We start from the raw sequence: 25,172 nt of genomic DNA, 5'->3' as shown, positions 1-25,172 counted from the left end.
GGTCGAGAATGTTTGAGTACTGTCTGGGAGACCCGGGGTTTGAATCCCCACTCTCTCGGCCTAAACTACCTCACAGGATTGTTATGTGGATAAAATGGGGGAGGAGAGAAGAGTGTCAGCTGCCTCAGGTCCTCATTAGGGAGAAATATGAGCTATAAATGAAGTTAATACTTAAATAAAATTGGAGGTGGGAAGCATGTTAAGCTTTCCCAGTCAGACTTTTAGCTGTATCAGGCCAATAATTCTGGAACATCTTATCAGCTCTGTTTGAATTTTCAGGACTTTGTTTTCTTATCATAGGTTCCTATAGTGTATTGTTGTCTACTCCCCAAATGCGGCTGTATTCTCCATCTACTTACGTTTATGAAAAAAGCAGTTTGTCCATCTGATATTGAGGCCAGATAAGCCACAAATATTGGAATCTATTTGATAATTTAATGTGTGTAAAATTTCTAGGGGTCACTGTTTACAGAATTGAGATACCAACCAGTCTGTAGAACATCTTTCCTCCCAATTTATGATCCTGGCAGTAGCACTAGCCACACTCCTTGCTACCCTATGCTAGAAACCCTAAAACTTTACTAGGGCTCAAGAGTGACATCAGAATAACCCATCCATTCCCATTCCACACTGGACCATCCTGCCAGCCATCATCCTTGCTGTCTATAGGACTGTTGGGTTTGGACCAGACCACCTATTTCACATGGAGGTCAGAGCCATTACCAGATGCTTGATAGGGGTGGGACTATATTTATACGTTTCTGATTGGTAACAGTATACTCTAACATCAGAGATAGGGCATTGCTCCAGATTGACAAAATCTGTTCATCACTCTTAAAGGTTTAGGTCCAATAACACTGAGTATAAATGGACGTTGGGAACTTTCCCTTGTCTTCAGTCTTCAGCAGAAACTGGGGTCCATAGGAGATTGGGTAGGGGTTAAGGACTCCTCCAGCAACGTTACTGCAAAGAACTCAGTAGATGCTCAGAAGAACCTGCCACAACCGAGCTTAGCTGAGTTAATCTAACTTCATTGCATTTTATTTTGGAACTCTGGGCCCTGTGTTGTACGACTTTTCCTCTACATATTGGTCTGCCTTTTCCTTTCCCCCCCCTTTCCTTCCCCCCCCCTTTCTCATTTAAAACCAGTTTTTTTTTCAGCTAGAAATTGCTGCAGGGACAGAAATGCCATGTTCTGCAGACTGCCACAGGGGCTATGTGATCAGGGAGAGAGAGAGACACACACACGGGCAACGTGCCAAGGGACCCCATTGGCAGAGAAAGGAACAGTTCCCACGAGGGACGGGATTCCTAGCCCTGCGTTGTGGGGAGGGGATCCCTAATCAGGCAGAAAAGTTAATAGATGAATTTATTCTGGGTTCTGGGTTCAAAACCTAGATGCAGTGACCAGGGATGTGTATGTTGCATCTGAAGGTAACTAGCATAATGTAACTCAGCTATATCCTTTCCTTTTCTTAAATCTGTACTTCTCCTACTATCATAGCTTTTTTCCAGGTAAGTGCTCTAGCTTAATCTTATAGAAATAAAACTTCTTTCCTGTTTGAGAAAGCAGACTGCGTCTGAAATCCCATCCACACTCTAAGGCCGTTCATGTATGCTATGAACATGCTAAGGTAATTGGAAGCTCTGCCCTCTTTGCTTGCTCAGAAACAGCCTTACCCAAGTATTCCAAGGCCCTAGTTCCGTGGTGGCGAACCTTTGGCACTCCAGATGTTATGGACTACAATTCCCATCAGCCCCTGCCAGCATGGCCAATTGGGAAGCCAATTGGCTATGCTGGCAAAGGCTGATGGGAATTGTAGTCCATAACATCTGGAGTGCCAAAAGTTCGCCACCACTGCCCTAGTTACTGAGAGGCAGGGTTTTCTATCTTGGGGTGGTGGCAAGAAGAAAATATGTGATTTTCCAGACAGGCAAACACAGCATGCATGTGAGAACACACAGACCCAGTGCGGGAATGTGATACTGTGATATCACAGGCAGTAGTCCTTTAGAATCACAGGTAGATGTCTACTGTCTGATCCTTTTAACTAGTGATACTGCAGCATGAATTGGGGAACTTCTGCCATGGAACCGCAGCCTTCCCTCCATGCACCTGACATTTTCTTTGGCTGCTTTTGAGAATGCAGTGGTCTCTTTCAGCATTCCCTGACATAGACTCCGGAGCAAGGCAAATAGGGTGAAGGTGGCTACATATAATCTCTAACGGCTGTTCTGACTTGCTTTCCATATCTGTAGATAACACAGCCAGTATCGTGACAAGACGACGGAGATTTAGTCGGACAATCCAGGATGTGTATTATCTCCCAGTTGTGATCTCCGACGGAGGGATTCCTTCTCTCAGCAGCAGCGCCACCCTAGTGATCCGCGTGTGTGCCTGCGAAAGAGATGGGCGTGTGCGGACCTGCAGTGCCGAAGCGTTCCTTTCTTCTGCGGGGCTGAGCACAGGCGCCTTGATTGCTATCCTGCTGTGTGTCATCATTCTTCTGGGTAAGCATATCTGAGAATTAAACGCTGACGTCCTTTCTGTATTTCTTAGATCCCCGCAGCAGCACTGTGGTTTTTAAGTGTAATGCCATTCTGAACCGCTTGTGATAGGAATTAGTCAGAAAATACCAAGGTAATTAGAAATACGAAGTGTTGATTTTGGAAGGGAAAAGGTTGTACTGAAATAAATTGGCCTCTAAAGCAGGCAGCTAAACAGCTGGCATTCCGTGGAATTAATCTCAGCCGGGTCACTGGGTGATTAGCATTGTCCATCTAGTCAGGTAATTCCGTAAGATTGGAGGAAACCACAGATTTGAGTTGCGTGTCCAGCACTCTTGGGGGATGTGATAAAGAGAAGAGCTGAGGAGAATCTTTTTGAGATAGATTCCTCTGCCAGAAGTGCTATCAGGGCTGTGCGGAAAAGCCATTTGCTAATTATCTCTGTGAGATGAGCTGATAACAACACAGAGACTTCTCGAGAGGGGCCAGGGAGAGACAAAGCAAGGATACAATTCCATGAGATAAATGTCCTTGGAAATGCATTTTCTTTTACCCAGACTAATTTGAATATTGCCCGTTAGCTAGCTAATGTTCTCATCTGGCCAAGATTCATCATTTTATTTTTCAAGTGCACACACGCATACACACACACCCGCAACTTGATAATACAGCGCTTTGTGGGAAGCCACGACTACGCGCATTGAGTGACCCAGATATGTTTTTTCTTAGAATTAAAATCAGTGCAGTAGGATCCTGTGAATGGTAGGAGATTGTGGGGTAGATCTCTTCATTTTTCTTGGCATCTGCCTCCTATGTCCACTGAAAAGCTTCTTCTTAGGGCTGGGAAACCCCTGTGAATTGAGAGGGTTAAAATGTCAGTTTTGTTGGCCCTAGTAGAAGGTATTCTATTCAAATTCCAGAAATTATTATTTACTTACTTAAGATAATAGCAGAAAATGTTATTTTATGTTAGACTTTCTTCACTATCTCAAAAAGGAATTTGTACTGGATATCTGGTAGTATGTTAATTTCCGTCAGTTAAATAACAAATAATGGGTTTTTTTATAAGTCAGATGCAGAGGTGGGATTCAGGGGGTTCCGAAGGTTCCGTAGAACCTGTTGTTAAAATTTAAAATATAACTTTTTTAATACTTAAAATATTTTTTATTAAGTATTAATATTTTTAATACTTAAAATAGAAAAAGTGATATTAAAAATATTTTTAAATGCTTTTTAACAGTCATTATTTGAATCCCACCACCATCGGAACCTGCTGTTAAAATGTTTGAATCCCACCACTGGTCAGATGTATAATGAACCGAAACACCTTTAATCAAGCAACAGACCCAACTAATCTCCTATCCTGAATTTTCTCACCAGCAATCGTGGTCCTTTTCATCACGCTCAGACGCAGCAAGAAGGAGCCGCTGATCATTTCAGAAGAGGATGTCCGGGAGAACATTGTCACCTATGACGACGAGGGGGGAGGCGAAGAAGACACGGAAGCTTTCGACATTACTGCTCTGCGGAACCCCTCCGCTGCTGAAGAACTGAAGTATCGGAGGGATGTTCGGCCTGAAGTGAAGCCCACCCCCAAGCACCCCGCTTCATCCAGCCTTGAGAGCATAGATGTTCAGGAATTTATTAAACAAAGACTGGCCGAAGCGGACCTAGACCCTAGCGTACCGCCATACGATTCTCTACAGACATATGCATACGAGGGTCAAAGGTCAGAAGCTGGATCTATCAGCTCTTTGGATTCGGCCACCACACATTCTGACCAGGATTATAATTACCTTGGGGACTGGGGACCAGAGTTTAAGAAACTAGCCGAACTTTATGGAGAAATAGAATCTGAAAGAACAACTTAATTAATTCTTCCCCAAATAAGCAGCATTTTAGTTCCGCCAAGAAACTTAGAGGCATAATAATGACAATGGAAAAAAAAGAAAAGAAAAAAGAAATATATATATATACACACATACGAATACAGTACTTGGAACAAACTGAGCTGGATGTGCACAGTTACTGTAGAAAGAAGTGCCCTTTCCGCATTTGAAATTGGGTCCTTCAACTGGAAGAAAGTCAAATTTTTGGGGGGGAAAGTATATCCCCTAGAACAAAGATTGTCCCTTTGTGTATATTTTTAATTGCTCAATAAAGTCCATGGTGCAGTATCCGTACAGATACCTTAAGTAAACCAAGCGATGGCCAATATTATTGCAGTGCCCTTGAAACACACCAGAGCTACAGTGTGCTTCTAGGGATGCCTGATCACCAGAAGAACTTGGTCATACAGGGACAGTTGTGGTGTTGTGTGTCTAGCTCTGTTTATAGGCTTCAGGAATCACTGCGAGGGTGATTTACTTTGGTTTCAGTAACCCTCAGAAATCCTATTTTCTTTTCCAAAAATGTGCATTGAAATTATCTTATGAAGTGCCATACTGGGGTCTGCCCTTGCTCCTGCGGCTGAATTGTACTTAAACAATAGAATCTCTTGTGGAATGTAACATTTCACTGGGCCAAATGTAAATCATTCCATCCATGAAGAACTTAGTGAAGCACAAGTTAATTTTCAGTTGATCGAAACAGGCGTATAATCACACACACTCACCCGCCACCCTGATTTGGGAAGTTATTGATCGGCTTTGAAACTGTTTTAGAGTTATTGTATTGGGTAGAGTTTTGACAAAAAAAGTGGGGAGGGATAGAAGATGAATGAGGTTGGTTGGGAAAAGACATTGTTCTGTTATGTGTTTGGCTATGCAAAAGTTCAGATTGCCTGGTCTGCCTTGAGACTAGTGAATGTAAATAGGATGTAGCCAATGACTGCTCAGAATCCCCAAATGAAACAGTCACGGGATTAGGTGGTATGTGGCTCAATCCAGCCAGCTCTTTCATCCAGTCTCACTTGATTCCTTTCTTTTCTGCAGCCTCCATCCCACATGACTTTGGTCCATACAGGCATCCGTGATCCCCAGCCTTGCTTTTTAGGGGGTTGAAGGGGGTCACCCCCCCCCTTTGTCATGTATGGAGCTGGTTGGATCCAACTCACCATCATATCCATACATTAGCATGAGAGAGCATAGAGTGAACTGGGACATTTCAGTGCAATATCTCATTAACTGTTCTGAAGTAAATCCCCCTATGTGAAGTTAAGAAGGTCTGGGTCATTCAGAGCCACAGTTTAATGTTCAGCCCCAGTGCAAGGCACCAAATGCCACAAAGAAGAGCTATACAAGAGCTCCATTTGACTCAACTTTTCTGCTAAATGTTTTAGAACACCTGTTGTTAGTTTGGCAACACCCAGCTTGTTTTGAAAGGGCATGCTTGTATTTTACGTCCAGTTATTTTCATTAATACATAAGTTTATATAAGTGATGCACTGTTTAGTTTGTCTTATATATGTTTTACAGTACTTCTGTTGCATGTGAAGCTGGTGTTATGTTGATGAAGAAGTTTGGATCCTTTAAAACATGTTGGGTGATTTCATCACAACAGCAATACATTTTTAGGGGGGGGAACCCTTTTATAGATCTTTTTTGGTGCGTTGCCTTCTCTGTGTCTGAGCTTTTGAAACCCCTAAACGAGAAGCTACCTGGGGCTCTCCTCTGCAAGGTTCAGTACAGTGAACTCAATGCTAACAGGATGAAACACAAAATCTGTGTTTTGGGTAGACCTCTGATTGAATGACCATGGGAGCATGGGAAAGTTATCTTAAAATTTGCTGTACAAAATCCCCGGGTCCAAAACTGGGAGTGCCAAAATTGGCTTCTGTTTCTTTCCTGGATAAGTTATACCCAGTGGTGGGAGTCAAATGATTTAACAACCAGTTCCGGTGGTGGGATTCAAATAATTTAACAACTGGTTGTTCACAAGCACCATTTTAACAACCGGTTCTGCCAAAGTGGTGTGAACCTGCTGAATCCCACCATTGGTTATACCCATGCATCATCATACTTTACATGCAGAAGATCCCAGGTATGAGCTCTGGGATCTCCAAGTAGGGGATATATTGGGTAACAGATACTTAAATAGTTTCAAGCCTGCAATAGAAAAGCAAGATTAATGTCCAGAAGCATCTTTAAGATCCGACAAGGGTTCCATCTTCCTTGCCTAAAATCACAAAGAGCTGTTGCCGATCACAAAAAAACTAGCTGGGCTAGTGGTCTTATGAGAATGTCATGCGTTTATGTGGACACTTCAGAAAGTCATCCTTATGAGGCCACCCTTCTCAAAACCCATTGTCCGGCCTCCTTATCAAGAGAGACTGATTATTTGAATGAGGAAACAGCCAAGATAGCATTGAAGTCCCACAGTCCCTTTTGCAATTTTGATGTAACGTTAATTCATGCGAGAGACAGAAGTGTCACTGCCAGGCAGTCATTATGGTGATCTTCATTTTACAGGGCAGAGAGCAGCACCAAGCTCACTGCTGGTCAGTTTCCCTCTGTCTGCAGTTTTCATCACCACCACAGGTTCCTTTTCCACTGGTGGCAGCATAAAATACAGCCTGGATTCTGAATGCAGATGGAGGGAAGGCAGCATGATACTACCTGATCTTGTCAGACCTCAGACCTAACCGGGGGTCGCAGACTCTGAAGAGGAAGACAAACCCTTTCTGTTTCTTGCTTGCCTTGAACGCCCCTTGCTGGGGTCACCATAAGTCGGCTACAACTTCACAGCACTTGCAAAGATATATTAATAGCAAATATAAAAATAACAGAAGCATTCATGAAGAGCACTTGTGCCGCTTGGTTGCTCACCACTTTAAGTTGTTTTGTTGTGGTCTACCTTATTACTGAAAAACCCTTGCAAGAGCAAACAAGAGCAGGAATCTTGACTTCACCAAGGTTTTGTTGAACAGCATCCATTCATTAGCTAGTGTGTTGGTGCACAACCAATATAGCAAGTCTGGAAAGTCTCCTTTGAGCTTTACTAGGAACCATGACTTTGTCTTCCTGTTTTTTTTTTTTGTTTTGTCATCCTTCCGACTGAGTTGGAATGCAAACAGGCCTTATTCTGGACTACAAATATTTCTGGACCAAAATGTGGCCATGTAGGATCATGTACATGTGCTGCATGAAAGCGGAGCAGCATACTAATTAATATAAGCACCCAGTTTTGTTGATATTGAAGTAGGGCAAATGGAGGAGAGGAACTGCCTTTACTTACAGTATCACTAGAAGTGAGCTACGCTTATTTTGTCTGTTCCTGCTTGCTCTCAATGAATTGAAACATCTGAAGCACATTTCTATTCCGAATTAATATTGAAGGTGACATTCTCAGTCCACAAAGTGGCCAAAAGATTTCATTTTAGAGTGTGTTCCAACAAGAAAAGAAGAAGAAGAGTTTGGATTTATATCCTACCTTTCTCTCCTGTAAAGAAACTCAAGGTGACTTACAAGCTCCTTTCCCTTCCTCTCCCCACAACAGACACCTTGTGTGGAAGGTGGGGCTGAGAGAGTTCTGAAGAACTGAGACTAGTCCAAGGTCACCCAGCAGGAATGTAGGAGTGTGGAAACACATCTGGTTCACCAGATAAGCCTCTGCCACTTCGGTGGAGGAGTGGGGAATCAAACCTGGTTCTCTGGATTAGAATCCACCTGCTCTTAACCACTACACCAAACTGACTCTCTAAGAATTATGCATTCTCAGAAGACCCGTCCCTCTGTGTCTCTGATATAAGTTCACCTCTGATTGGAAGGAACTGAGGTTAAATCACGCAGAGAGGCAACCAAGAACCTGCTCTGAGAGAAATTAATTTTCACTGGGGATAAATGACTGATTGTAACATACCACCCAACAGGAAACTGAGACTTCCCACACCCTCAAAGAGATGGGGGTTAGTCAAGGCTGACCCTACCTTGGTGTAGTAATATTTTATTTCTGTTTATTTTATTAAGTTGAATACCCTGCTTTTCCCTGTCTTAACGGCCCCGGCTCAGAACAACAAACATATTGATAAAACAATTCACAAATTAAAAACAACATCCAAACATTAACATCCTATCACAGATGGTAATTCCATCTTTAGATGATGTAAGGTGCCAATAAAGTTCCAGATACAATCAATGAAAACCCTCTTATCCCATTTTAGTTATATTTATGCCAGGTCAAGGAAGGGGAGGATGGATTTGGGAGGCCAGTAATGCTCAAAAGAAAATTGTTGTTGGCCTCAACCAAAACCCCAATGGAACATCTCTGGAAAACTGAGCTTAGTCCCACAGGGCCCTGGTCTCAGCTGACAGAGAGTTCTACCAGATTGGGACCAGGGCCAAAAAAGCCCTGGCCCTGGTCAAGGCCAACGTAACTAACGTTTCCTGGGTTTGAGTTCCTGAGTAACACCCACCATAAAGCAAAAGAGCTTCACTGACAAGATTTAAGTAAAGATATGAAAACAAAGGCAGCCAATGCACCAAAATAACAAAGCTCCCTAGCTAAATTATTTACTGAAAGCCTAACAGAACAATGAGTTCTCAAGTAAAAAGAGTTTCCAGAGTACAATACAAATATCTTCTTGGCAGTAAGAAGAGGTAGGAAGGAAAAGGTCAAGGCAGAAGGATTCTTCTCTCCAAGGATACTTGCAGGAAAGTGCTATCCATAACCTGATCTCCTTAACCAATCATTGGGCAGTATGCATGGAACCTTCCGGAGTGAAGGTGAGTTCCCCCTCCCTTGCCAGGTTCACAGCTGAATCATGTGAGGTGGGTGAAGATGTGTTTGACAAGTAGGTGGTAATGTGGGGGTCACATTGCAGAAAGTCAGAAACCAATGGACTCAGCTGGGAAATGCCTTTCAGGTGGCTTCTCTCTTTTTGGGGTTGATCACTGCCATTCATAAGACATATCTTCATTGAAGCTCTGGCATGCTCCATGGCACCCATCACTGATGCTACTGACCCAAAATGATTTGATAGCCATTCTCTTTCCATGGGCAACTGAGGGAGTTTTTGTTCTGCAAAAGGGAGGGTGGGTGGGTTAGAGAATTATCACCAAACCAAAACCCCCAGATTCTTGTGAGGGATCTATGACGGCTGAAGTGGCATGTAACCAATGTAAGTCTGTAGTGTACATAATGCTGTTTGGATTTAAATGCTCATGCTGGTGCATCTTTATTTTTTACCTTGCTAGGAAATATCTTTCAATTCATAAAAGTATTTTTCTTACTAAATGTTATGGAATCTCAAAAAAAAGGTCAATATTGGCTACGTGCGATTTCTTATTGGTTCAAACGGTTCTCTGTCTCTCCCTTTCCCCAGCTCTCAGATTCATTATGATGTGTGATGTTTTCTCACATTTTTTTAAAATGGTGTACTGCATAACAACAGAAACATTATCATTAAGAAAGGAAAACATGGGGATTTTTGAAAAATAAATTTCAATATTAAAAAATACCTTATTCTAGAGAATGAATGGGATCTCCCATGGATTGCCTACTGAACAACAGTGCAAAACAGAAGAACTTCAGAGGTCTTGAGAATCAGTTTGTTCTTGCAGAGTGAACTGACAGAATGGTGTTGTCTTCACAATCCTATGAACATAAATGATGGAGACCATGGTACTTGGGCAGTATGAAGGGAGAGCTTTCCCTCTGTTTCAGACAACAGGCAGTTACGCCACGACACTTATAACTCTGGCTATCCCACTGGGTTCTATACCATGAGTAAAAATGGCAGTAGCTTATATGCTCCTATATAGCAAGTTCGTTTGTCAACCATACAAATTGTGTTTCTTTCCTTTGTTTGTGCCATGGAGCAGAGTGGTCAGCTGCAGTATGGCAGTCAAAGCTCACGACCTAAGTTTGATCCCGACAGAAAATTTCAGGCAGCCGACTCAAGGTTGACTCAGCCTTCCATCGTTACGAGGTCTGTAAAATAAGTACCCAATGTAGGCAACTGGGGAAGGCAGTTGCAAATCACCCCTCTAAACAGAGTCTGCCTAGTAAACTACATGATGTGACATCATCTCATGGCTCAGGAATAATCTGGTGCTTATACCCTTTACCTTAACCCCTTTGTTGTTCCTAAAGATAAATTTGTTACATTTATTTATTTACGCCTCACCTTTCTCTTCAGTGGTCCCCAAAGAAACTTATGTTGTCCTTCTTTCCTCCATTTTATCTTCACAACAACCCTGGGAGGTGGATTTTGCTGAGAGTATGTGCCTGGCCCAAGGTCACCCAGCAATCTTCCATAATAGAGTGGGGATTCATACGAGACTCTCCAGATCCTGGTCTGACACTCTGAGGCTCTTTCCACACAACAGATGTATAACAACTGAGAAAAAATACAGGGCGGGGGAGGGCGGTTTAAAAATGGGATGAAATAAATAAATAAATATGGGTGATTTTAATGTAGAAAAGCGCCAAGGGCAGCACCATCACAGGCCCCTCTTCCTATGTATAGCGGGTTGCAGTTGGGATAAAGTAACCTATTTTTTCTGTTTTCAGTTCCCACGTATCCGTGCAGACTGCAATAGGAGCCCATGGAAGCAAGCTGGGTTGCTATTGCATCTTCGCACAGAGACGCCTCTATTTTTTTTAAATAACTTCCCACACACGTGTAGCTATGCAGGCATGCATGAATGAACTTAGCCATGCCAGTGTTCCACGATATGGCCATCTGCACCTACGCCAGCTATAGCGAAACGGCCACAAAGAAAAAAAAATATTTAAAAAGGAAAACAGAGTCAAATAAAGCTCCTCCCACCCAGAGGAGCTTGTGAGTGGCTGCAACCCGGGATTTTTGAAAAGGATTGCTTGTTTAGCGATTTTCAAAAAACCCGGTTAGGGGAAAATAGCACGGCACAGACTCATTTTCAGGGCAGGATTTGTGTGAGTTCCCCCCAGATTTTTTAGCATCCTACACCCATGTTCATTGGCCCATGTGGAAGGGGCCTAACCACTATGTCATCCTGGTTCTTGAAGTCCTAACAGATGATACAAGAAATGTCTCATCCTCCTGATAAGTGTGATGTCATTGCACAGAGCATCTTTCTGCCCTGCCAGCAAACCATGTGATGCTTAGGTAGAGTCATATACAAGATGACTATGTTACATTAGGTGTTGTGTTGGATGTAAAACTGGCAATTTAGTCCAGAGATTTCCAGTCGTTGAGACAAACACAAATGAATCAACACTATTGAATTATAATTTTATTCTCCAAGTGCCAGAATTTCTAAAAACCAACAAAACATTTTACAAATCATCAGCTTTGCACATCTGACTTGAATTATTTATTTTAGAAATAGGCACAGAAGCTTAACGCCAAAGGAAGTTCTGGTGGGTGCTGTGTGGTTTCCGGGCTGTATGGCCGTGTTCTAGCAGCATTCTCGCCTGACTTTTTGCCTGCATCTGTGGCTGGCATCCTCTGAAGATGCCAGCCACAGATGCAGGCGAAACGTCAGGAGAGAATGCTGCTAGAACACGGCCATACAGCCCAGAAACCACACAGCACCCCAGTGATTCCGGCCGTGAAAGCCTTCAACAATACATTGAAGCTCTGGTGACTTAAAGCCATGGGGTTAGATCCAGACCAGATTGTCTGCTGAGACACAGTGGGGTGCAATTTCCACCTCACTGCAGAACCCTAATTTGCCCTCTCCTTCCCAGAATCAATATTTGAGCAGGAAGGAAGATGTGAGAAAGTTCTGAGCAGCTAACAGGAAAATTTAGGCCGAATTCAACCCATTGAAATCAATCTGTGGATCTATTTTAACTATTTACAGGCTGATCTTGCAAGTTCAAAGTGGCTTCTAATGTTAAAACAACAGCCACATAACATCCAATATTACTTTGTACAGCAAGGCTGATGTGTGGAAGAAGGGGGGGAAGCAAATGGAAAAGGGAGTCACTATGTGAGCCCCAACTGACATGTCCAGTCAGTTTCAATTGAATTTAAAGGTGACTGTGATGGACAGGCTTAAGTTCCACTTGGCAGAACCTACTCGCTTTCCCCTCCTCCAAGACTGACTTCATTTGGAACGGGGCCAGTGGGTTGGATCCAGTCAGCTTTTTCGCTCGGTCAATTTCCCTGTTTCCCACACTCCCCTTCCCGCATGATTTTTGCCCATGATGGTCCCACTGCAGCACTTTGGGTGGTTCCTTTTTCAGCTACGGAAAAGCTGCCTGTATCCTACATGATGATGAATTTAGGCTGGATTCAACCCATTGAAATCAATCTGTGGATCTATTTTAACCATGTATAGGCTGACCTTGCAAGTTCAAAGTGGCTTCTAATATTAAAACAGTGTATCCTACGTGACTTCCTATGTGATCTATGTAGAAGTGGCATCCTAAATTATGAATTATGATCATACTTTCATGTAGCCGGAATTATAGAGGACCCTAAGTAAGGAAATATACACTTTCACTGCTCTAGTGTTCATGATTCCTATCTGCTGAAAAAAAATGCCTATTGCATTGCATTATAGACTGAGTGTCTTAAGCAAACATTGGTTGCTGTCTGTGCTGTAATAAACTGACAAAGTTGTAACTGGTGTTGCATGGAAACTTTCCATTGCCTATGAATTCAAAGGGAGTAACTGGCACAGACAGCAGATTGGATCCAATCGGCTTTCCTTCTGATTAAAAAGGGAGGGAGCGGTCCAGGTTGGCCAATAGAAAGGACATGCTGGAATCGTGATCTAAAAGCCAGGTGGAATCAAGTCTGTGGTGAGTGAGGTCATTGAGCAAAAAAGGTTGCCAAACTCAAATGTCGTGTTTTACAGTCTACATGGTATTCCCACATTGGTTATTCATGTTTTGAGAGCTGCAAAGCCAGGGAGGAATGAACAGAGCTCGTCCACCTTTCGATTTGTTCTAATTTATTTCTCATCAGCACCACAATCCCACTGGACAAAAGTATCTTTTGCTTGAATGACAAAACATCAATATCTGCACTTCCGAGGAGTTCTGGCGCTGGATGGGGTTTCAAGCAAGAAGACGGTTCAGGTTCCACTGCAAAATAAAATGATTGGATAAATGCTGTTCATTAAAAAAAATGGGGTTGGTCATCAGTGGGACCATGTTCAAATTCAGTATATAATAATTAAAATAATATTTCAATTTCTCTATGATGATACTGTGGCCTCGGTAAATCCCTTTATGATGTACTGGCAAGTTTTTTAAAGGTGATATCCATAGCGCTGTATTCTGTATGTGCTAGCAAGAGCTTATGGGGAAAAGAACAAGGATTCTAACTGGATTCCAGGGCCATTTGTGTGCCAGGAGAGGAGCTTAAGTGTGTCTTGGAAATTAAACCAGTGCATTGGACGTATCCCTCACTCTCTGCCCATGGCCATGAGGAGGCCCTTAAGTGGTTTTAAACCAGCAACTCTGTCAACATACATTTGTAGCTAGTAATGCTGTAATGTTTGCAGACAATGTGTTTGAAAAGGGAATTTGCCCTGCTTGTAAGCCTTGCTTTCTCTTGAGCTGTTCAGTGGGCATGGAGCATGTGTGTGGTGATCCCTGGTGAGGTCTGACGAGGCAAGAGATGTTGGGAGGTGCTTTGCCATTGCCTGCCTCCACATAAAGACCCTGGTATTCTTTGGTGATCTTCCTTCCAAATACTTGCTGAGGTTGACCCTGCTTAGCTTCTGAGATCTGACAAGATCAGGCTAGCATAGTGCTCTTGATTGTCCCTTGCCCTTCGTTTCCTAAGATGGTCTCAGACCAGAAGGGGTTCTACAGGACCCAGCGTATTGTCTCCAGGCAGTCTTCCTTTGCTCACTAGTTGACAGAGCACCCTCTGTAGTCTGGTTTTTAAGTACTGAACAGTGGTCTTGAAAGGAAGTCTGTCTCCTCTCTCCTCCCTTGGGCATTGGGCCTCTGGGTCTCCATAACCTTGGCAAGAAGGTGGTGCTAGTCTCCAGTGGCTCTGGAGAGGCTCTTCTCTCTTCCCACCACATGGACTATGGATTCTCTCTATTCTATCTTGCCCCCAGGGCTTTCCAAGTGTCTTAGAGACATGGTTGAGCCTCATCGTTCAACATGCCCAACTGCCTATTGGTTGGTGCTGAAGGGTGAGTCATCCAGAGATCTCAAACAGTCACACTGATGCAATCATCACAGTATGCAAGAATCTGTATTTTGAGTGTTGGTGCTTCTGAGCAGTTGGTGGTGTTCCTTATCAACTGTAGACACTGTTGGAGCATGTTCAAGATTTGCTGGATTGGTGGTTAATGAGACTTTGAAAAATTGTATTCTCCATTACTCTCGTGGAAAGTCATACTGAAGAACACTGGGAAGAGTAATTTCCAGGAAAGAGAACTTGTGTGTGCATTTTATCTCAACTGCTTACAAATGCCCATGACCAGAAAGGACTTTCACAAACTACAAGCTATTTCAGGTTGAGCATGGACATGTTTACTTATGACTAATTGGGACACTATCTAAAAAGAAAACCAGTAAGGATGTACATGGATTCCCCCCAGCAACTAACAGCCATGGGGTATCTCAAAAGCATCACCATGCGCCAGAAAGTAGAATCTCATCCCTGAACTGATATTGCTGATATGGTTGGGTGGAAATAGCCAATTCCACATTTGCAAGAAAGATGCTTGCTCACTGAAAGAAAATACATGCAAGACTGATGAGCGTTGTATTTTAATCCAGAAAAAAGCTGAGCACTGAGGATCAGAAAGTTAGGAAACATTGTTCTGCCCATGAAAAAATGATGAAGAGGGCTTTCAGATTCTACTGCGTGTAAAAAAAAATGCATATTTCCACCATTGACTAGTTGGCTCCACCGGTACTGCTGCATGGTGTCTTTGATGTGTCCTTTCCATGATGTTCTCCACGCGTGCTTTTGTGTCCCTATATGCCTGCATGTTTGCGATGCTTACTGCCTTTGATTCAAAACATCAAACGCAGTGCTGTGTTATTTGCATGACAAACAACAGAATCCCGAACCTCCAGAGCTGCAGAACAGAGAGAAGCCTTCAGAGAGCAGAACAGAGAGAATCGCAGTTTGCCTTCCCTGCCTTTCCAGCCTCCAGTATTGTAACATTTTGCTCTTATTTCTATTCTTCAATGCCTCTGTTTGGTGCTTTGTGTGTTAAAATGATTAAAGCAAGCAAGAAAAAGCTTCCATTTTGTATGATAAAATGCAAGGTCGTTATATCATGCTGTTAGCTTAAACAAAGGTGATGTGCAAAGAAAATATTGTTTAATAACTTCCAGCTGTGCTTGGAACAGGGATGATTTCCTGAAGGTGCAAGAAAGGGAATTCTCCATATTGCAAAATGGTTGGGAAATATTTCAGCATGGCATGGTTACATCCCCCCACCCCTTCTTCCACAATTCTCTGAATGATAACAGGTTCCGGCAATAGGAAAACTGTTTTTAAATGGCTTTTACAAAATAAGCAAGATGCGTACCAAATGAGGTAGGGAACACTCAGTCCTGCTGAAATCAATTGGACTCACATTCACCCTTAATAGGTGGGGATATGACCATGTTTGTTACTACTACAGCTTGATTAGAAAATCAGAAAGTAGTCTATGATTTCTCAATGCCTTGTTCCTGAACAAATTTTGATAGTAAAATGACATCAAAATTGAGGTTGAAATGCTGTATGCCAAATGGGAGTACTAGCAAAGAAAAAATTGATGGGAGAACAGTGCTTGGAATGAATACATACAAAAATGATAGCTGAAATCTCCATTTTTGTACATCCCTGTACTTACCTAAATCTTACCAAGTTCACTGAGATTTAGGTGTTCCTATTTATTCCCTTGGTTTTTAGAAGTCTCCAAGTTCAGCATACGTCAAGCTGGAGTTGATCAAGGTATACTCAGAAGTAAATTCCATGAAGCTTGTAAAGTCACAATATGCCCAACACATGTCAGGTCACATGTGAGTGTGTAACACAGGAGTGTTACAGTGAAACATACATCAGGGAAACTCAAAAGGCTCTGGTTCGCTTAGCACTGTGGAGAAGCACTGCATGGGGGGGGGGCTTCTGGTTTCCCTCCCACCCCACTTTGTCAGTGTAAAGAACAATGGAACCCTTTGCACCCATTTCCCCTGGCTCCTCATGTCAGAGTTACATGGATAGATGTCCCACATATGCCCCAAATGTGCCCTTGCGTCTGTAGAATTCTAAGGCTGCAGATTTGTGCTGCTTCCACCAGAATTGTCTTACTGATTCATGTCAAGGAATTCCAGACATTTGGGGTGCAAAGCAAAAGGATGGCATTTACAGGAAGTGCTGTGAATCCTTCCCCAAGTCGCTGATTGATCTCCTCCACTACCCCCCTTGCGCTGTGCCCGTCCCCTCCCTGGGGAACAGGAGGTCTCCTTGGGTTGCCATCTGAAGTTAGGTTTTCTAATTTTCTGGTTGGTTGTTTTGTATTTAATCAACTTGGTTTTAATGATGTGATTTGAGTTTTTAAGTTTTATTTTCTGTACCCCGCCCAGTGACCTTCGGGGGTGGCAGGATAACAAATTTAATAGGGTGTTCCTGCACAGAAGTCTACTTGATAAACCACTGTTACATGCGGAAGTGCAACACTTTGACCTGTTTAAAAACTGAGGCCCATTATGCAGTTAGTGTTTTCCTCAGGGCTCTTCACTCTGCAGTGGGATTGTAGTGAGGTTACTTTTTACATGCATGGGGGGTGCCCACAGCCTGCTGAACAGCTTGTCTGTTACCATTCTGGATCACTCCCGGTCATCCCAAGATTGCTGTCTGTTATTAAACGCCTTAATTTTTTAAAATATTGGCACTCCTATGTTACATCAATATTTCTGTGTCATATCAATATTCCCTTGCTTTTTGTAAAAGCCAGTAGTAGATCCCCCCGAAATACCCATGGGGGAAAGGGAGGAGACCAGAAGAAATGGAAACCCTGACGAAAGGGAAAACATTGGGGTTTCTCCATTCTCACGAGCCACAGCACTTTTGGGATCTGCAGTTCTGGAACACAGAGTGCATCAGTACGGAAATATCTGCCCCAAAGGAAACGTTCCCTGGCTGTGGGGCAAAGCAGCAGTGTACAATCAGTATTATTGTTCAGAGTATGTTTGCCTTAACTGCAGCCTCTGCCATCTTTCCTCATGTTGTTATGAGTATGCGTGGTGAGCTGGCTGCAATGCAAAAAAAGGGCAGGAATGAATAGCCATGGAAACTAGTCTGAAGGTCTAAAACATGAGGCAGCAAGTCCCCTAAGCTTGCTGCATGTGTTGCAAGAATGGTAACAGCAGAATTGTAAGATTAAACCATTCTTCCTTTTCCAAAGTCCATGCAAATATCTATTTTTTAAACAGAAAAGTGAAGAGTGAAATGATTGGAAACTGGGTGAGCTATGCCTCTGCAAGTGAGTGTTGCTGTACAATACTGTTACCATTTCTTTTAATAAACAAGAGGGACACAAAAGTTTTTATTTGTACATATATTTTTCAAATAAAAAATGTTGTTTGCCCAATACTATGTCCATTCGTTACAACAAACAGATTTATACTTAAAAAAGAAAGCAAATGCATGTTCACTTTGCAGATGAAACTGGGGACAAGAACCTAGATTAAATATGTGATTTCAATCACCTGTTGAGCAGGACATGGTTTGAAAATAGCATGAAAATTACTCAACATGCTTATGAAGAACAATCGAGTGTATGCTGTACAAAAATAGTATGTATGTTCATTGTAACATGTGAACAGGGTTAGAGTGCCAGGCTGTCAAGCCCCATAACTCAAATCAGACTCTGTAACTTGAAAGTTTAGAAGTCTTTATTGGCAGACATCAAGTGGCTAGAGGGGGAAAGCCAGTTCTACTGGTACAATCAAACAACCCCAATATATAAACCCATTTGCCTCTCCCTCCCTTTTCCTTGGTTCTATCTCACACTACAGAAGGTGTGAAAGACAGGAATGCAGGATGGACTCAAGGTCAGAAGACTGAGATAAAGCTGCCTGGCCCTGGGTGCCTCTACTTGGTGACCTAGGAAAAGCGAAAGTAATCTTCCAGCAGCCTGCTCAGCCCCCATCTGCCCTGGTGCGTCTCTGCTTGATGCCAGGCTCCCTCCTGACACAGGCTATTTAGGAAATCAAGAAGAACTGTAATCCCTCTGTATTGAAAAAAAACAACAGCCTTGTAGAGCTATCTGCATATTGGAGAGTAGTAAGTAACAAGCCTTTATTGGCATAAAATAAACATACAAAATAAGCATGCAAAATTTGCCCATTATTGCTCACAGTTATAGACGCTGGTACTAAAATATATACATAGTCCTTCTGTAACTATAGGACATTCCTTCAGCTAAGTTGACTCACATCATCACCTACTGACAGGAGCTGGAAAAATTACTGCTGGCTATATGTGGTCATAATACATAGACATTGATTGGTATTCATCTAGACTTACGTCTATTATACGTCTTACGTATATTGGAGAGTAAAATCTGATATTTCTCTGTGTTTGAAACCTCAAAGTTAATTCAATTATGCACAATATATCAGTTCCAGGAATTAGTACATTGGTCAGCAGATAGGGATTCGTGGATTCCCCAGTCCCTTTTTATTCCAGAACTTCTTTCTGTCCATTTTTCCACTGTAGACTTAATTTCCAAATAGAATCTCAAATAGAATCTCAGTCTCAACAGGTCCAGGTTCCTCCATTTATTTAAAAGTATGCAGAAGCACCCTTCTGTGACTGTGACTGTATACACGCTTTCATCATGATTCCGTTTGTGTGCTGTTTTTCTGATGTGTACAAATGGCATAACAGCACACACAAGACATTTAGTAGATCTATTAATGTAATCACATTTTAAAAATGGCCTAATGGGCCTCACCTTCAGGAATGCAGTCCAGAAAGAAGGAAAGAATGCAGTCCAGAAAGAAATTTTGGAAATGTCAACAGCTACACAGGAATTGGTTTTCAGCCTACTTGTCATCAATCTGCCCATACACAAGTTTGATGCATGGAGAAAAAAACTTTCTACAATATAGCAACAGCCATTACAGCCACTCTGTTTTTCTCTGGATGGGAACTAGATTGACCTCCCCCACCATGGGACAATTGAGCCCACCTTGTTTATTGTGATGCATGTTTCTTCTTGAAAAGAGAAGGACTTTGCGCTTGTAGTTGCCCAACATTTTATGATTCACTGCTGCACCCTTTTGTGTAGTGTCCATTTCCTTTTCTCAAAATCCCTCGTCTCAGGATTCCTCTTCTCAAAATTCCTCTTCTTGGAATTTCTCTTTTCAAATTCCCTCTTAGAATTCTTCTCAAAATTTCCAAAGTGTGTTCAGGATCCCAACATCTGGAGATCTCTGGTGAAATTATAGAAAGGTGTGAGATCATGAAAAGGTATTTAGAGAAGGTATCAAGCAAATTTGCATGGGTTGCACTGTGTATATATACATTTAGGAGCCTGGAGTTATTTTATATTGTACTTTTTCCCCCAGCAGTATTTACAGGTGACCCAGGTCTCAATGTACCACAGCAAAGATAATCACATATACACAGCATGTTGCTTAGATGCTTTTCCTTCACCTGTTGCTTTTCTTTCACTATTGCAAGCAGTGCCCTGACCTGAATGGCACAGATCAGATCTTGTCAGATCTCAGAAAGTAAGCAGAGTTGGTCCTGGCTTGTTCTTGGACCACCAAGGAATACCAGGATCACCATTCAGAGGACTTTCTGCCTTGAAAACTTTACTGGGTTGCCATAAGTCAGCTGCAGCTTGGTAGCATTTTACACATACACTTTGCATGCAACACTGATGGAGGATCAGATTTTGCATTATTGTACCTTCCAGTTTGCTGACCAGCTGGAAACCACTTAACTGACCATTATCTTCACCTTCTTCTTTTTTTCAGATCTCTTTTCTACCACAAAATTTGCTCTTTCCACATACAGTGATAATTGTCAGGTCCATGCCTGTCAGTGCTTAGATGTCTTGCTGTGTGGGAATGGCAAATGTTTCCTGTAAGTAAGGCTTATTCCACACATGCAGAATAATGCACTTTCAAACTGCTTTCAATGCTCTTTGAAGCTGTGTGGAATGGCAAAATCCACTTGCAAACAGTTGTGAAAGTGGTTTGAAAATGCATTATTTTGCGTGTGTGGAAGGGGCCTAAGTGCTGCAAATGTTTCCTGTAAATGCTTTCCTGTTTCCCTCTCCCCTCCCGCCTGGCAATTCCCTGGCGCCAGCCCTCCTGTGGGAAGGTGCGAACGTTCCCAGGTTTCTTGAAGCTCTGTAGTGCAAATGTTATACACTTTGTGAAACACATTTGATGGGAATCAAATGGGGGGGATTGAAGGATATAATCGCTGGATCTAAGCGGGAGAGCTTAGATTCAGCTTTCTCTCTGTTACTCTATGCGTTGTAGAAATAAACTGCTTTAGGACTTTCCTACGGTCTCTGTTATTTCCACATTCAAGAGCCTGACAATAATTTACTAACAGTAAACAGAAATGTGGCTCAGAGATAACACGAAATGGTCAGCAGTGCTGGATATTGGACACTGCAGTTGGGAATACAAGAAAGATATTGAAATTTGGAATTATGGTGCATGCCAGCTGCCCAAATTCTGATAACCTGAACAGAATTCAAGCAGCTAGGATGGGGCATGGGATTGCAGCCAAGGGGTCAGCTAATCCATGGTATGAGAGATATGCCAACAGATCTTTTGAGTATCTGAGGTCACTTAAAAGCACCCTGATGGATCTCCAAACTGGATCAGAGCAATAAGGTTAGTCCCTTTTGTAGTGTTATTTTCCTGATTAAATTGACTCACCCTGATCTGAAGCTAATATAAAATTCAGTGCCAGAAATAATAAATAAAATGATGGCATCTATCCTACCACATAAGAAAAGGGGGTGCAATACAAATTATATCTACAACCTGTGAGGCTGATTAAGGCATCGAAAAACGCGGATTAGGCACACTGCGTTTTCCTCCTTGTGTTTAAAAGAATTTGGACTTATGCCTGTGCACAATTTTGGACTTATCATTGAATACGTACAGAATACTTACCTTAGTGGATTCATATAAAATGTTGATGAACCAAGATGGACTGAATATATTTATGTATATACATGTTTTTGCATTGATTGACTACTTACCTTAAGGATGTTGAACTGATGGGAGAGTATGAACTAAATACTTACCTGAATTAATACAGATGACCCTGAATCTATTTGTTATAGTTGTTAAAAATAAGTTGAAATAAATTCATGTATATAGATATACGCATTTGAAATATTAGTTATAGCCAGAGTGCAACAGTAGTGGTAGATCTATCCTACCACTCCACCAGCAAAGTTTAGCTTTTATCCCACCTGAGGAAACTTCCTCAGATGTAAGTGGATCCTCCTCAAAAAGGTGACCTTTTAGTCTGAGAAGGTTCCCTTGGACTGGAAGTCTTCACAATTTTCTCAGCAGAGTTGTACAGTACAGGCTGGTATCATCTCCAAGTGTATGAACAGTTTAGCAGGAGAAAGGCTTAGTTTTAGGGAAACAGTCTGTTAGCTGAAATGGTGGGAGTCTCTCTCTTTTAGAGTGGGGAATTAGCAAGAGCAGACTCTGGGCTTCACAAAAGGTCAGGCAAGCTTGGAATCTTGATTGCCTGTTTTTACAGAGTCAGCTTTTGCAAGTAATCCACAAGACAGTGAATAAAGTTTAACATTTTTTGTTAAGGGATAATGGGGGTACACAATTGAAGCAGCAGAGCACACATACTGTTCTAGGATATAAACAGTTATGAGAGATAGATTTGGAATAGTTGAGGAAATTGGGGAGTAAGCGTTATAATCATCTGATCTTGGATGGTCTGATGAGCAGAGCTGAGTGACCCACACTTAGCTGTAGAAGAACAACACATTGTGGAAAAATATCACAGAGAAGTGTCCAGAGTTATTGAACAAGGGCTACTGGGCAAGGGGGCTTGCAGAGTGAAGGTTATGCAGAGTGACCCTTAGTTTCCCAAGAAAAAGAGGTCCTGCCTTTCTGGGGAAAGACAAAAGGCAAACATCAACCTTAATGGTTGGGTCATTGATCTAATGGGTTGAGGTATTGGCTTGATGTTCCAAGCTCAGAACTGCCTCCAAGGGGGAAATTAGCTGATAAAATTACAGCTGTGGAACAATAACAATGCAAATGAGGTGGCTGTCAAAGGTATTAGAGGAAGAAGCATTGGGTTAATATAACACTGGGCACCTTAACACATCCTATTGTCTTCTCAAGGGTGTGTGGTCCAGGCCTGGAGATGGGAACTCTTTCCAGTTGAGAGATTTGTGTTCACTTAATCCTCTCATGATGTGAGAGAGGCATTATGCAGGGATGATTTGGAGGGAGACAAGTTTTTTCTCCTTGTGGGTACACTGAGCCAGTGCAAAGAATGGTAACCTTGGATTTATTATTTTTGTTTTTTTATTGCTTACACAAAACTCCACCTTCTCTGTGTCAAACCTTGGATCTGGAAATCACAGAAACTGTAGATTTGTTCTAAAACGTTTATTTCAGACCGTAGGTAACATCGTAAAAAGAGGAATCTGGCGATTCCTGCGCAAACCCACTACCTATATCCCGTTGTCCCCTCCCATTGAGCCAAACGGCTCCTACTCCCCTCTACAAACTACAAAGCATTTATTTATTTATTTATTTAATGCAAAGCATTGCAAGCCTGGGAACAGTTCACACCTTCCTTTGATAATATCTGTGTCTGGGATACCCTGGGGCGCCGAGGGGAAGACACTGGACTTTCGCCCCATATCAGAGGATGGTAAACCGCCCCCCAGCCCTACCTGCCTTTTGGCACTAACAGACTCAGCCCTGACATTCCACCCCCTTTAAGACTCCCCCCGTACAGTCAGGGTAAGCCCAGTGGAAAGCTTTCATTAAACGGGGGGCGGGGCTTGCACATGTCCTGAGTCCACCCATTCGTTGTGCCCAGCTAGGAAATGGGTCCAGGCAATCAGGCTACTGCAGGAGGTTGTGATGCACTCTAGAATCCAGGATTGATTTCACTTCATGGTAAGGCTCCCCCCCCCCCCCCATGTAGACCGGAGCGAACACCTCCACCCAGGGATACCAGTCATCCGGGGGGGGCACCTTCTTGAGGAGGCTGCAATGAAAAACAGGGGGAAATATACAATGCAGCCATCTAGTGGCAGAAAATGGCACTGCAGGCAAAACAGAAATGATGCTTGTCTGCACAGTTATCCAATTGACGTACTGGAGTCTATGTAATGTGTTTTAATTTAATGTATAAAATATCTTACAAAGCCAAACTGTTAGCATTTGCAGTTGTGAATGAACTTTTATATTGCTGCGCTATAAATGCTGGTTCTGCCCAACCTAAACTCAAATGGTGGAGGGAGTAAAGGTGTTCGAAAACATCATCACCTTGGAGCTAACTTGTGGCAACCTCTTATGGGATTTTCAAGGCAAGAGACTAACCAAGGTGGTTTGCCTTGTGTGCCTCTGTGTAGCAATCCTGGACTTCCTTGGTTGTCTCCCATCCAAGTACCAACCTGGGCGGATCCTGCTTGGCTTCTGAGATCTGACAAGATCAGACCAGACTGGGTAGCCCAATTTAGGGTTATAAAAGGAACATCGATCCCTAAACCAGAAAAGTAGAGTTAGAAATTCCTTTCCCCTGTTTGGAGTTAAGTGGGTCAGTGACACAGGAAATAGCAAGTTTTGTCTGACCTAACATCATCATTAAAAAGATGGCGTCCATGGCGGAGCTCGACAGCAGAGCTCCGTCCCCACAAGCTTTTTAAAACTTTTAAAACTTACTCCCTTGTAGTCTACAGCCCAAAAGGGATTGTCCTACCCACTTGGCTGCTCTCGGGAGGATAGTGATAACGAAAATAAAAACAATAAGTGAAACCGGAGCACAACGAAAATAAAATAACAGCGAAATCGGAGCAGGAGAACGGAGGAGAACTCACAGCTGAGGACGATACGAGGCGCCGGTATGTGCAGCCTGACTTCTTTTGGCCTCTTTGTTACCCGTCTCCTCGGCCCGTCAGCTGGAGCCTTGGATCTTCCCGTCGCGCCGGTTCCCCCTGGACCCTGGCCTTTCCTGCCGCATTGTGCCGGTTCCCCCTGGGCTTTTCCAGCGCGCTGGCCCCCCGTGGAGGCGTCTGCTGAGTCGTGCCGGTCGGGGCTGACGAGGGAGACGAGGTCCCTCGGCGTGGGGACGGGGCGGCCCGGTGTGGAGACGGAGCGGCTCGGGGTGCTCCAGCGAGGGTTGGGATCGGTGGCAGTGATCCCTCCCTCTACTTCTGGGGGTGAGCGAGGACCCAGCCGAGACCGGGGTGGAGTCGGAGTAGCCCAAAGCAACTCAGTGGAAACAGGGCTGGGGTCAGTGGCAGCGGCCCCTCCCCCTCCCTCCCTCCCCCCGAGTGCGAGCAGGAGTACAACTGAGACGGGGTGGCCCGGAGTGATACAACAGAAACGAGGCTGGGGCCAGCGGCGGGGATTTCCCCCCTACTTCCAACTAAGAACGAGGGCCTGGTCGAAGAGGAGCGGAGACCCCTCCCCCTGCTTCCAAGTACGAGCTGGGACCAGGTGGAAGCTGTGGAGGTCGAATGTGGAGCCCGGCGGACCTGTAGCCGGGATCCAAGGACTGGGCAGCGTGGAAAGGAGACGGAGTGCTTTTAAACACCATTGCAGAGCCGACGTTGGGGCTGGTGGCAGCG

At 43.2% G+C, this 25,172-nt stretch overlaps 1 protein-coding gene across 4 annotated transcripts in view; it reads left to right on the top strand.

Annotated features, from left to right (window-relative positions):
* CDH18 (cadherin 18) overlaps positions 1–5,889 on the top strand; it is an 883,209-nt gene extending 877,320 nt beyond the window's left edge. For all 4 annotated transcript variants that reach the window (XM_048508491.1, XM_048508490.1, XM_048508492.1 and 1 more), the window contains 2 exons: positions 2,260–2,511; positions 3,889–5,889. In XM_048508491.1, the coding sequence (XP_048364448.1) occupies positions 2,260–2,511; positions 3,889–4,379 (743 nt within the window). In that variant the 3' untranslated portion in view covers positions 4,380–5,889. The remainder of the gene's footprint in view (positions 1–2,259; positions 2,512–3,888) is intronic.
* The last annotated feature ends 19,283 nt before the right edge of the window (positions 5,890–25,172 follow it).

The sequence above is a fragment of the Sphaerodactylus townsendi genome, linkage group LG09, assembly GCF_021028975.2.
Source record: "Sphaerodactylus townsendi isolate TG3544 linkage group LG09, MPM_Stown_v2.3, whole genome shotgun sequence".
In the NCBI taxonomy this organism is placed as follows: Eukaryota; Metazoa; Chordata; class Lepidosauria; order Squamata; family Sphaerodactylidae; genus Sphaerodactylus; species Sphaerodactylus townsendi.
The sequence above is the reverse complement of the archived record's forward strand: the minus strand, read 5'-3'. Positions and strand labels throughout refer to the sequence as shown.